At 40.0% G+C, this 13,587-nt stretch overlaps 1 protein-coding gene across 1 annotated transcript in view; it reads right to left on the minus strand.

Moving 5' to 3' along the window:
* The window catches only part of loxhd1a (lipoxygenase homology domains 1a), a 24,606-nt gene extending 11,221 nt beyond the window's left edge, over positions 1–13,385 (minus strand). Inside the window, 26 exon segments of the mRNA XM_036214617.1 lie at positions 501–710; positions 844–998; positions 1,122–1,284; positions 2,236–2,352; positions 3,937–4,118; positions 4,278–4,442; positions 4,529–4,657; positions 4,733–4,837; positions 4,912–5,063; positions 6,646–6,779; positions 7,185–7,336; positions 7,409–7,742; positions 7,819–7,979; positions 8,666–8,858; positions 8,932–9,128; positions 9,673–9,749; positions 10,384–10,544; positions 10,644–10,798; positions 10,883–11,018; positions 11,139–11,225; positions 11,348–11,508; positions 11,606–11,741; positions 11,819–12,069; positions 12,154–12,277; positions 12,351–12,499; positions 13,322–13,385. Coding sequence (XP_036070510.1) covers positions 501–710; positions 844–998; positions 1,122–1,284; positions 2,236–2,352; positions 3,937–4,118; positions 4,278–4,442; positions 4,529–4,657; positions 4,733–4,837; positions 4,912–5,063; positions 6,646–6,779; positions 7,185–7,336; positions 7,409–7,742; positions 7,819–7,979; positions 8,666–8,858; positions 8,932–9,128; positions 9,673–9,749; positions 10,384–10,544; positions 10,644–10,798; positions 10,883–11,018; positions 11,139–11,225; positions 11,348–11,508; positions 11,606–11,741; positions 11,819–12,069; positions 12,154–12,277; positions 12,351–12,499; positions 13,322–13,385 — 4,050 coding nt within the window.
* Positions 13,386–13,587: the final 202 nt, after the last annotated feature.

The following is a 13,587-nucleotide window of genomic DNA, read 5'->3' on the forward strand; positions in this document are numbered from 1 at the left end:
AAAAAAAAACTAAAGTACACCACCATCCCACAGGAAGAAGAACAATTATTGGTGGGTGTCCTCAAGGTTCTGCTTTAGGCCCACTCACTCTTTCAGTTTTAGCTCACAGCATCATCTTCATCATGTAATTAATTTACATCAATGAAAATTTTATATTTCAAACTGCTAAAGAGACAATCATGTTTTAAAGAAATTATTTATTAAATTTTCTCTTTGGGCTGCTCTAATCTTCGAGCACATAAAAAAATGTTTGATTTGATCCATTTCTGACTCAGTCTGAGCATCATTTTAAGCTATTGTGTTTTTTTCTTAAACCATTCCCTCATCAGTACTTTCTTGCTCAACATGAACTTTTTCTGGAAAAGTTTGTGCTAATTTATTATTTAAATTGTAGCATGAAAACCGATTGTAAACAGTATAACATTATGTTAATTAGCAACTGGGATTACTTTTTATTTGAGATTTAGTTTCCATAACCTCATATATTTTCTGAGTATTACCTTGACATAGAAGACTCTTTCAATTCGGCGGTCTTCTTTCTTCCTGGAGAGCCAGCGTTCACATAGGAACAGGTAGACCTCTTCTGTATCGGCGTCAAAGACCTCCACTTGGTCCAAGAACCAGTCAGCGCTCATCATGCTGTTATCATGGCGGATTTTTATTTTGAAAACCTGGCCAAGGTCAACTGCCTCTATGGTGAACTTATCCACCTGAAGGAAAAAATATATATGTTATCTTTTTCTTAAGCAAACTGAGTCAATAGACTGCTTATCATTTGACAAAAAAAAGATCAGTTTTGTGCTAAAAATATGAAAGAGAGGTCCAGAATGTGCAGTTTCTTACAGATCCTCGCTCAAACTTGTTGCTGTTTGTCTCTGACTTGCTCAGTTTCCTCTCCCCAGTGTCCCCCAGGTCTCCATAGATGGTGAGGAAGACGTTGGCATCAGTGCCAGCTCCGTGCGTGTCTCCAGTCATCACGGATATGTTGTAGGTGTGAGCTGTGAGTGAGAGACGAGGAGCACAAAAACAAAAACAAATGAGGGGGAAATGCCGCCATCTCAATTGAGGCTAATTCTTACTATCTGGAACAACACGTATAACAATGTAGAGGCTGTACATACTCTCCAGGGCATCTTCCACCTCGACCTCGGTCACCTTCAGGCTACCATCTCTGGAGAGTTTCTCCGTTATAATGTCAGAAGGAACCAGTTCTCTCACGGTTTCTCCATCATCCTCAGACTTTGCGAGCCAGCGCTCACAGGGGAAAATTGCAGTCTCTGATCCCTACAAAAGAATACATTACTTACCCATGAAATAATAAGTTTTTTATGGTAAATCAAGAGAAAACTAAACTCTTCATTTATCAGGACAACATCTCCCTCTACTGACCAAAACTGGAATGGGAGAGAAGCCTGCTGCTCTATCATGTCATGTGATTATATGATTATTTATTGAGAGTTATATGCACATTAAGGGGCAGGCACCTGCTCCCTTTCTTGCTATTATTATTATCATTCACTATATGTGCCATATTGTATATCCTTTACTAAATGTGATGACGGCGAAATGACGTCGGCACTTTTTCAAGTGTTTTTGCAAAGACATGAGGCCATAGAGTGTGGTATTATGTTTTAATAATGTTCCTGTTGTATTATTTTAATGTGGAAAAACAGCTTTATGCAACTAAAATGTTGATGGATTTGCCATTAATTATTGTTTACTTGTTTCGTTGTACAAATATTTAATATACACTTTACTATTATGTTGAAAAATATAAGATATGTGAAAAACTTGACCTGGACTGTTTAGTACCAGGTATTTATCTCTGAGTCACACCAGTTGAATTTTTGAATCGATTTTAGGTCAGTGAATCGGATTGAATTGTTCAAAATGAACCAATATCAACGATGAATTCAATCATTGTTCAAAAAAATCGTCACACTCCTTACATAAAACAACATTAATTATCAAATTATTATTACAATAACTTGGTTTGCCACAAGGATGTGCATAACCCAGTCAACGCATAAGAAAACAATTATCTTTTTATGTCTGCAAATGTTGAATTTTAGGATTTTAACAGGCAAAAACGATGCCTACAGTGTTCACTAAAATTACTTTGATGTTGCTGCAATAAGAACAGGGTGTATTTTTATTTTTATCTAGCTTGGGGAAAATGTTTGTGATTTTTTATTCATGGAAGACACTCTACACCACAGTGCCAGCCGTCTGCACCTTTCCCTTCCTCAGCAGACGTCTAATTTCCACTCTGTCCAGGTGCCAGCCGGGGTTGACCCCTCGGTTGTCGTGGCCGATACGGATCTTCTCAATTACATCTCCCACGTCTTCTAGCTGCGAGGAGAGAAGGCCACATTGCTAAATACAGAAACAGCTACATGCAGTAAAAACAAAAACCTGCTTTTGCTGCTCTTAGTTTCATGTTACGTTCAAATCAGCCTCAGCAACACACATATATGCAACCATTTCTATAAAAAGTCTATGTAAAGTGGCGTCAAGGTTCAAAATGGTTGTGGTCACATGTGGCTATGCAAGGTTCTGCATACATTTACAAAACAAACAACCATTGAATGCATGTTGAAAGTTAAAAAAGTTGTACTTCGACCAATCAGGGACTCGGATTTGGGAGTGACGTATGGATGGCGTTCCCTTTGAATCACAGAAGAGCCAACTGTTTGAAAATGGATCACAGAGGAGAAAATAATTTTTGCAATTTGTGTCCAGCTGGAGTTATAGGCCTATAAATTGCCTCAATACTCCTCTGACTCCTCGATATTGCTCCATTTGTAGAGGGCATTTGAAGCTATGGTCAGAGCGACACTATTCCTCTGCTGTAGTGTGATCCATGGATTTGTGGAGTGGAGAAAAAAAGGCAATTCCTCTCATAGATGTGCTCTGAAGCACAAAAAATGACACACTTAAATATAAGTAATGACTATATTTTTGCGTGACTGTTTAAAATGATAAAGCCAATGTTTTTATATATTTTCCAAGCGCTGGCAGCTACGCACAAATATAGATGACCGGCGACTATACAGGACGTCAGTCGCGTCATCGCTTGGAGAGATAAATGTAGGGGTAGGGAAGCAATTCGGATTCGGCCAGTCTCTCATAAATTGTAATGGAGCTGTAAAAGAAAAAGCCTGGAGCAAGATCCATGAGATTTGCATCGTTTCAATATTTTGCAACACGTCTCTTCTGACAATGAGTTCATCTGCTAGTATCAGGTAAAAGTGCAATCAAGAACTCGCGTTCAGCATGTTCTTTAATGCACATCACATGCCTGGTGTATATATAGCATTAGAGTTGAATAAATTAGTTGTGTTTCCATTACACATATGCCCAAAACTTGATCAAAATTCAAGAAATATCGAAAATCACAATTTTGCAATTACACTGTGTCCATTGAATCATGATCAAAATTTGACAAGTCATTCAAAAACATGGCAACGACTGTGAACAATACTTTGATTTACAGCAGATACATTCAGATTCCTGCCACAGCAATAGCACTAGTCATCAACTATCAAAGGAGACGTCGGCGTCTTATTCAGGTCATGGAGTGGCAGGCTACGTGGGAGCGTCTACGAATGAAGCGATTTTGGGAAATGGTGATTTCACAGAGGAGCTGTGGATCCAACAATTCCTGAGTATTGTGACGCTGTGGAACCTCTTGTGACGCCCGCATACATGGTATCCGGTTGTTGGTCACATGACTAGTCTTATTCTAAAAAAAAGTGATTTCATTGCAGTTTTGTGAAATATGTCAATTTTGAAAAAAAACTCCTCCAAGTCAAATTTTTTATCAATAAATGCAATTTTTTTAATTGATGTGTTTTCATTTGTCAAATTTGCTATTATAAATCAAATTTGCACAATTTCAAAGTCAATGGAAATGCAGCTAGTGACTTTTCCTACCTCAACAATAAACATGTCCTCCGCTCCTCTCTCAAAGTACATTCTTCTCTCCCTTTTGTTGACACACAGAGACTTTTGCTGGGTACACACTGCATCTCTCCCATACAGAACAATGAAGACATCTGCGTCTGTTCCGGCTCCAAACACGTCGCTGGTGAAATTTTTTATCTCATAGGGAACAACTAAAGAGAAAAAAAAGAGGATAAACTCATCACATAACACATACTCATGAATGGGGTATTCAGTCGGAGCAATTTAAAGAAAATCATTAACTTTAGATAGAAAAGATGCAAGATTAATGAACTGTATGTAAATTAAATGTTAATAGTGCTTCGGTTTACATGGTGTGTAGAACTCAGTTTGAAGAGTATTAGGAAAAAGATCCCTGATGATGGCTCCATCATCCTCCCCTTTGTCCAGCCAGCGTCCGCAGGGGAAGCGGAGCCTCTGCCCCATAGATGGAGCATCAATTTCCACCCAGTCAAGGAACCACCCAGCGGATCCGCCTCCTTAAACATCGACACAACACGACTGTGATTAAACATGTTTATTTGCACTTGGACTTCTCAGACATTTTCTTTTTTTAATTTACCGCGGTTGTCGTGTCCTATTCGCAGCTTCTTCAGGGGTCCGATGTCAACAGCTTCTACTATGAACTCATCTATCAATCCCCGCTCAAACTTGTTCTTGTGAGTCTTTGAAGCCTTCATGTTGATGATCCCTACAGACAACAGGGAGGGATTAGTTATCCAAACACATCATCTGAGGTTAATATGATCCAGAATAAAGACACCACCTGTATCGTCCTTGGTGCCATAAAGGGTCATAAAGACATTTGCATCTGTTCCTGCATACTTCTTGTCACCAGTTTTTATCCTTACAGTGTAGGTTGTGGACATGGCTGCAGAAAAGAGATGTTCATGGTTCATATTTGATTGTTTTACAAAAGTGTTTTTGGCCAGGTTCCACTCTCACCTTTCTGCTCTAAACCCAGTGTAGCTTCAGAATCTTCCTCGTCATCTTCATCCCCTTTCCTCATGAAAGCTTCATCCACAGGGACCAGCTCCCTCGCAAGCTGCCCATCATCTTCATCAACAGCCAGCCAGCGTTTACAGGGAAAGAAGTACCTGAAAGTCAACAGGAATGATAATGGTGGCCACTCAAGTGATGGTCAGGTTTAGATTCCATTTCAAACCACACAGCAGAGCTCTGGAGAAGCTCCACGTTAATGAATTTATGAATGGGACTGTGTGTAAATGATCCAGTTTACTAGATTACTTATTATTTGTAACTTTTCTTTTGATTAATTGAAGATGCCTTCAGTTTCAAATGGAGTCATACTTAAGTTGTAAAAGAACGTCATAAAAAAAGAGTTTAACTTCTTATTTGTATTTTTGTTCTGAAGACTTTTATTGTGAAGGCGCCGCCTACTTCCGGTTTTTTCGTGAAATCTCAACCATAGACTGTATATAAAATAACTGGACGAAGCAAGCCCCCCTACTTTCCTTTGAGACAACTGAAATTGTTAAACACCCATCTTTTGTTTTAGCATCTAGCTGAAAGATTAACAGGTATGATTGTTGGTTATGTTTATGGTTTATATTTTGGGATTATTTGCGATTTATGTTTTATGTAAAGGAAACAAATGTTTGCAACTATCTAACAACTACCTACTACCTACTAGCTTAGGTAATCAAGTCTGGTTAGAAAGCTACAATGTGACTGTAATTCACACTGAATGTGACTTGTACGTCAAATTCACATCTGCTGCATCTTTTATGACGCACAATAAATTTATTGCTTGACGCCTTGGATTTGTTGCCAAGTCAGGAAACACATGGATGACGTTGAGTGAGTAGTTTGGGTTTATATGTTTCTGAACTCTCCTGGTTGGTGTACTTCACTCCTGCAGCAGGAGCTGCTCCTTAGTTATGGACATTTTAAATGTTACTTCCCTCTGTCTGTGGCCTATTTTGAGCATGAATCAGAGAGGGGAAAAATATAATAAAACTGGAGGATCTTTTTATTATTGTCTTGAGGAAAATAAAAACATCATGCCCAGGGCCCAACAGATGGTATGGCGACCCCAGTACCTCTACCGGACCCTGGGCAGCGGAGCTCACTACGCTACGGGCGGCTGGCTAGCATAGCGAGCGCTATAGCTCCAGCTCCATGGGCTCTGTGACAGACTGGCGACCTGCCCAAGCTGTATCCTGCCTTCGCCCAACAATAGCCAGGACTGTCTCTAGCAATCCCGCTAACCCAGTACAGTGCTATACAAGTATATGCCATATACCATAAGTTTTTTTTTCTTTAGCAAATTTTGTCTCTATAAGGTTGTTTTATCACTAAATAGGATGTTATTTTTAGCTTTTTTTTTTTAATTATTCATTTGATTTTTGGAGCTACCCCTTAGCCAAAGTTGCATTAATCTTAGGGGTGGTAAAGGTATTTATTATTCAGATTTTTTGAGGTAAATTAGCTCTCTTCATCCAATTTTTTTCACATTTTGATAATTAATCTCATATGAATGTTTACACAACTTTTCAAACATATTTTAAAACATATCCTTAAACTATCAGCATCTTCACTTAACAGTTAAGCATTAACATAGACATTTTCCTCAGAAAAAAAAAATATTTTGTTTTCAAAGTGTCTGTTCAGGAATTATCCAACAATGAGACTCTTTTTCAGAACATCTGTACTGACGTTGTGTCGTCTTTATTGTCCACTATCTCCACTCTGTCCAGAAACCAGCCGGCGCTGGCCAGTGAATTGTCATGGCGGATCCTCAGCTTCTTCAGGACTCCCAGATCCACAGCGGTGATGTCAAAAATATCCTCCTAGTTTCACACACAAAATTTTTTAAATAATGTGCAAAATTTAATTAAGAGATCCAACATTTGGAGCACAAGTAAAAATGTCCTGATTTTTTGGTAACACCAGATAAGAAAATGATCAGTACAATAGAGATTAAAACTATTGATGAACTTAAACTTTTCGCTTTTCTCCTTCAAAATCTGCTGGAATTACGTTGATTGACACATTGTCACATTTTGGAGCTCTAATCTCCACCTGAACATTCTAGCCTGAAAAATGTTACAGAAAAGTATCCTTGTGGACGTGTGGTCACGTGCAGTGTAACCAAGTAGAATTGCCAAAACTGACAAAAACGATGAGGATATCTGTTTTCTACCTCAACTCTTTGCTCAAACATCTGCGATGAAGTTCCAGATATAAAGGTTTACCTGCCCTTTCTCAAACTTGTTCAGGTGGTTGGATTTCCTGAGCCACCGTTCTCCAGTGTCCCCAGTCTCTCCATACACATTAATGTAAACATTGGCATCAGTCCCCGCCCCCCACATGGTTCCGGTGAACACATGAACTTCATAGGAGTTCACTGAAAGAAAAATCAATAAAAGTGCTTTAATTTTAACATCGTTTAAGCAAATTAGCTTTGCGATCAACATACTTTCCAAGTCTTCGTTCTCCTCGGTGAGCAGCTCAACCACAATTTCTCCATCCTCCTCATCTCTCGCCAACCAGCGGTTACAAGTGAACGTAAAAGCCTCCACCACTTCCTGCATCTCCTCAATTATTTCCACCTCCTCTTCTTCTTTTTTCTTCTTTTTCTTGTCTTTCTTCTTATCCTTCTTGGGTGCCTCCTCCTTCTTCACCTCCACCTGCACCAAAGCCATGGTCAGCCTCTTGATGTCCACCGTCTCCAGGAACCATCCGTCCCCAATGCCCGACCCGTCGTGGTAGATCCGTATTTTGTAGATCTTGCCAACATCCAAAGCTTCAATCTAGATTTTCGGGATCAGAGACAGTCCCTTGTGACATCAGTTCCCAACAAATGTTGGCAGACGAATGAATGCAAACCTTAAAGATCTCAGTGGTGCCACGCTCAAAGTTGTTGGAGCGACTTTTGAGATTGAGGACTTCGGTTTTTCCCTCCTCCCCATAGATCTGACAGAAGACACTGGCGTTGGTTCCACCTGCACGCACATCGCCGGTGACCACTGCTATTTCATAGTTGATCACTATGGAGAAAATGGACACATACTTCAATGTTTCATTCTTGTTGTAAGTTAGTTACGGTAATGCAGCCAGAACCACCTAGAATCTATCTGAATAAATGATTCAAGCCGAAAATAATCTAGAATATTTCTTTTATCAAAGACATAATCCTTCCTGCTATCCATTTCCTCACCTCATTTGTCCATCAATCTTTTCTAGTCTCCAATCCAACCATTATCCTTTGTCTTTTTATTCTGTTCATCTCTGCCTTCCTCCCACTTTTATTCTCTCCTCATCCGTTCATCTATATGTTCCTTCTACTCCTAACTCTTCTCAGATTTTGGGCGTGCCTGATTTATGCCTTATAAATTTATAATTTTTTTTATCCATTCAACCATTAGTTACCTTCATTCAAAGTTTTTTTTTTTCTTCTGCTAGTTTAATATCCATTCATCACTCATTTTTAATGTACAAATGATCCATCATCCATGATCCATCCCTCATCCATCCCTTCACCACTCTATCACTAGGCACTGATGTCTACAAAAAATTAATCATGGTATGAAATTGCATTAAACTCAAAGTCTGATTAATCCTTTTATTATATCTTTTTGCAAATTGTCTGCTTCATGTCTTACTGTATTTTGACTTCCCGTTTTTCCTTCTAATAGACTGAATCTAAACCATCCATCAGGCTTTTGTCACTTACATTTTTCAATCTCCATGGTCTCGCTGGGATAGATTTCCACCTCCACTTTTCCATCGGCCTCATCCTTGCAGAGCCAGCGGTGACTCGGGAACATATACTGCATCCCGTGAACTGGCACAGAGATCAGCACACTGTCCAAAAACCACCCGGCCCTCAAACCTTCATTGGTGTGACCGATCAGAAGGCGGTTGATCTGCAAGAGCCGAGCACAAACACTCAAGAAACAAACTATGTTTGTGTCTTCAGAGAAGTTCTTGGGAACTTACCCTTCCGATGTCAAAGGTTTCCAGAGTGAAGATGTCAGTTTGTGCCGTTTCAAAGTAGTTACTCAGGTCATTGTCGGAGACCGCCAGTATGACCTTGTCGGTGTCTCCCTTCTCCCCGTACAGCTTCACAAACACCTTGGAGTCCGAGCTGGCCCCATTCACACTGCCCGTCTTTATTGCTATGTGGTAGCTAACATCTAAGGGAGCATGGAAGGAGTTCATTTAATGTAACACATTTATAAAATCAATGTGTAACTAAACAAACGTTAATTTAAAGTCCCATGCAAGTCAATTTTTGATCTGTTTTTTTTTTGCCTAATTTTCTAGGACAGTTTCTGCAGAACAGAAGGAGTTTATTAGATATGTTGGGTTGACACGTTCTCCTACTAGCCTTTTACAACCCAGACCTAGCTTTAACGGTGCAACAAAAATGACAAGCAATATGGGAACTCTCCAGCTGTACAGTTTTGAGTCAGATACTAACTTAGAAGAGTAAAATAAAGACTTTCATGGATCTATTTGTCTGCATCAGAAAAGAGCTTGTGGCTCACCAAATGTAGCACCCACATCACAGCTATAAGCTTTTTCAGTCGCCATTTTTCATCGAATCGGATTCACAAAGATTTGAAAAAAACTTAAAAACACAATTTTAAACTTCATTTTCTGTCCTCCATTGTGAGAAAAATAACACAAGAACACATTAAAATCACCAAACACTTGATTTCTTCTTTAAGCACTCACTAAAGAGACGGAGACCTTCACCAGCTGGAACTAATTCACGGATAATCTGACCATCATCTTCATTTTGGTCCAACCACCTGGAAAAAAAAAGAAAAAAACAAGAATTACACTCATCTGTCCATGACAATGTAATAACTTTAAAACTAGATACACAATAACCACAAACTGACAAAAATGTTTGACTAAATTACATCTAAAGATTGTGCCTTTCTGCTGCAAAACTGGGTAAGATCTGTTGATTTTGACTCAAAAGTTGAAGGTAATCCAAAACTGCTAAAGCTACAAAGTTGCTCTCTGTTCTCGTTTGTTTCTACAATTTGAAATTGAACCATTCCCAATTAGTACTCAGAGGGAGTCGTTTTCAGAAGTAACACTGCACCCTAGCTTTGCGGTTTGACTCTAGTTACATTGGAAGAGACTTGGCTGGCTGCATGCATTTAATCTCTATTTGTAAAGGCAAGCTAGTCCATCAGTTGCCTAAATACCTGAACACATGCCACCCGAGGGCCAGCATGTCCAGACAGCCAGTTTACATCACTGTTATTGACGTTTTACTAACCAGACAAATGTGGATTCCTTGTGTTTGGCCTATTTATTACTCCTAACATCCTGTGACCTTTTTTGTTTATAAATAAATAAATAAAAAAAACTAACGATACAAATGTCAAGCGTGTAATTCTCACTTCATACATGTTAAAGAAACCATCTTGCCTGTTACAAGGAAACTCAATGGCTGCAGATTCGGGCTGGCCTTCTTCCCTAACCATCACCTTATCGAGGTACCAACCACAGCCTCCACCGCGGCCGTCGTGGCCCACTCGGACCCTCCTCACTTGTCCCAACCAAACTGACTCAATGAGAAACTCGTCGTGCTGCAGGATAACATGTAAAAAGCTGAGTAAAGATGGCTGCAGAACAATTCCAAAACCTTTTTATTTTTTTGTCTTCATTTAAGATAAAAATTCACCCACGTTTCCCTTCTCAAATTTGTTGACGTTGTTTTTGCTCATATACATGAGGCGCTCGCCTGTGTCACCCAGGTCACCAATTACACTGAGGAAGACGCTGGCGTCGGTGCCGCTGCCACTGACGGTTCCTGTGCAGATGGTGACGCGGTACTTTATCACTGAAGAAAGAAACAGAAAAGGAGGCAATTTCTAGCCAGGAACTGTGAAGACTGCTCTGTTAATCAAATTTTGAAAGGAATTACAAGGAAGTGGCTCATCAATAAAAGCTCCTGTGGCTGGAAGTTCTCTCACTATCTCATTGTCGTCTTCATTGATGTCCAGCCAGCGGCCACATTCAAAAGAATATTTTTCCATGGTTAGGGTCTTCAGCAAAGTCACCTACAGAAAACGTGTAGACTCATGTTTTTATGTGTGTTCTTGCTTCAAATAATGTTTTTGATTAGAAAGCCTGGATAGCATATTTGTAGGAAAACTCACACAGAGAAAGCAGAGTCTCACCTTTGCTAAATGCCAACCAGCAAATGGATTTCTCTTCTCATGCCAGATTCTCAGTTTCAACAGTTTTCCCATGTCTGGCATTTCAATCTACACAAAGCACAAAATAATCAGTTGAAACATGAAAAAAACTTCTATAGAGCTTAGCGTGGATTAGAGTAACAGATGAACAATGAACATGAATGTTCTTTGCTCAGCTTATCCAAGCTTACCACAAATTTGTCAATCTGTCCTTGTTCAAAATTGTCCGAGTTGTTGTCCAGTTTGATTTCATCCGACTTGCCCCTCTCCCCATAGATCTGCAGAAACACTTGGGCGTCTGTGCCTGCCCCCTTAATGTCCGAGGTCCAAATCCAAAGAGACCATGGGTATTCTTGAATCAGAATAAATACAGCTGAGAAGCTGCTCAAATATAGATTCTATCATTCTTTTATGAACATTTGGGATTTCAGTTGATTAAAATAACCCACTTTTGAGCTTTTTCTGTCTAAGAGAGACCATCTCATACAGCTCCCTCTCAATCAGTCCATCCCCCTCATCCTCATCCAGCCACATCCCACATGGAAATGTCTGCTCGATGCCCGTGAACGGACAGTATATCACCACCTGGTAGAAAAGCAGGGATTGAATGGGTAAACATCCGATCCTGAGTCACAGTGAAGCCAATAAGAAACACAAAGTACCTTTTCACAGTACCATCCAGCTCCTACGGCACCATTGTCATGCCCGATTGTGATCCTGCTAAGGGGGCTGATGAGCTCACAGATCTCCACGTTGAAAATGTCGATCAGACCACGCTCAAAAGCTCCTCCTTCCAGGAAAACCTTGCCGCTGTTTTTGATGCCCTTGGCTCCGTGCATGACCATGTGGATCTTTGAGTTGGTTCCTGCACCTCTGATGTCTCCAGTCATCACTTGCACATTGTACACAATTCCTATTCAGACCAAAAAACTATTACTGCTCCGTCACTGATTAAAAACAACAATTTTACTTTGAAAAAGTATGCATTTTTTCTCACCCATAGGCTGCATGGATCCAACCAATATATCTCTTTGTATTTTGCCATCATCTTCATCCATGGCAAACCAGCGATTAACCGGGAACTCATACACTTCTTTATTCCCCATATCATCTATCATCACCTTTAGAGAAAGTGGTGCCCCGTCAGCATCAGTTTTATTGGTGAGAACATGTGCATGTGGTGGTTGAACTGGCCTTATCTAGAAACCATCCGGCAGATGAGCCTCTGTTGTTGTGGCCAATGGTGATTTTCTTTAGCCTGCCGAGGTTTGGAGCTTCGATTGTGAACTTGTCTTCTGACCCACGTTCAAAGTTGTCTTTGCCACTGTCCAGCCTTCTCTCTCCTGTTACGACAAACAAAACCTTCTGAATGAGAACTGCTTGTTTATTTCTTATAAACAAATGCAAAATTCTTTAATTAACAATGTTTTGTTGTAACGAAATCCAGCCAAAAAACATGTCAATCTTCCACTCTGCCAGTTTGTTGAGTCAGTTCACATTCCAGCAATTCATAGTTCTAATCTTCTTGTTGTTTCATGGTTTTTACCCTGTTTTTGGCCTTGTTTAAGAGTTTAGCCTGTCTCTTTTTTGGAATTTTCCCGCCTGTTTTTCCTCCTCTGTTTCCTTCGCGAGGAGTGTGGATTTTCTGGAGCTCTCGTCTCACTACGTCTCTTAGAGAAGTCACTATGTTGATCATTGCCTGCCAGTGGAATCTCATCTTCTACGTTGGAGAATCCCCAGCAGATCTAGTCACATCATCCGCCCTGCACAATTACACTCTGGAGTATTCTTATGTCACAGCTGCTTCTGAGGATCTCCGATGATCACCTGTGCATCTGATGGCAAATCAACTCCCTCCACCTCTCAAACACTTTATTTATAACCTGTTTTTGCTCTGCTTGGGTTTTTCTCTTTAACTTCTAACAGAATTAATCATTTTATTTACTAGTATGCAAAATAAATAGGTCAACTTTGGCCTATAGACAAAAGTAGCAGCTTGGAGCCAGAGGCGAAGACAATTCTATCGTCTGGGACTGGCAATACTGGAAGGACAACCCCCCTTCTGCCTCACACACAGATCTATGACAGTAAGTTTTTACCACACAAAACTGAAATGTTTAAAGTATAAAAATCAAAATAAGACAAGCTGGTCTCTGCCAGTGTACCTGTATCGCCATGCTCTCCGAAGATGTTCAAGAAGACGTCGGCATCGGTTCCACTTCCCTTCATGTCGGCAGTGAAAACGCTCACAATGTATTTATTCACTGTAAAACATGATAAATGAAATCATTCTGGTTTAATTCTTATTTCTTTGTGCTTGTTTTTAGAGCAAGGCTGAATTTGCAAACCGAGTGAGACTGTGAGGTTTTGGTGGTGAAGACGATCAGGAGATTAGGCATGTGGGGTCAACGGTTCACAGCGGTTGAGTTGT

This window comes from Oryzias melastigma, linkage group LG12 (genome assembly GCF_002922805.2).
Source record: "Oryzias melastigma strain HK-1 linkage group LG12, ASM292280v2, whole genome shotgun sequence".
In the NCBI taxonomy this organism is placed as follows: domain Eukaryota; kingdom Metazoa; phylum Chordata; class Actinopteri; order Beloniformes; family Adrianichthyidae; genus Oryzias; species Oryzias melastigma.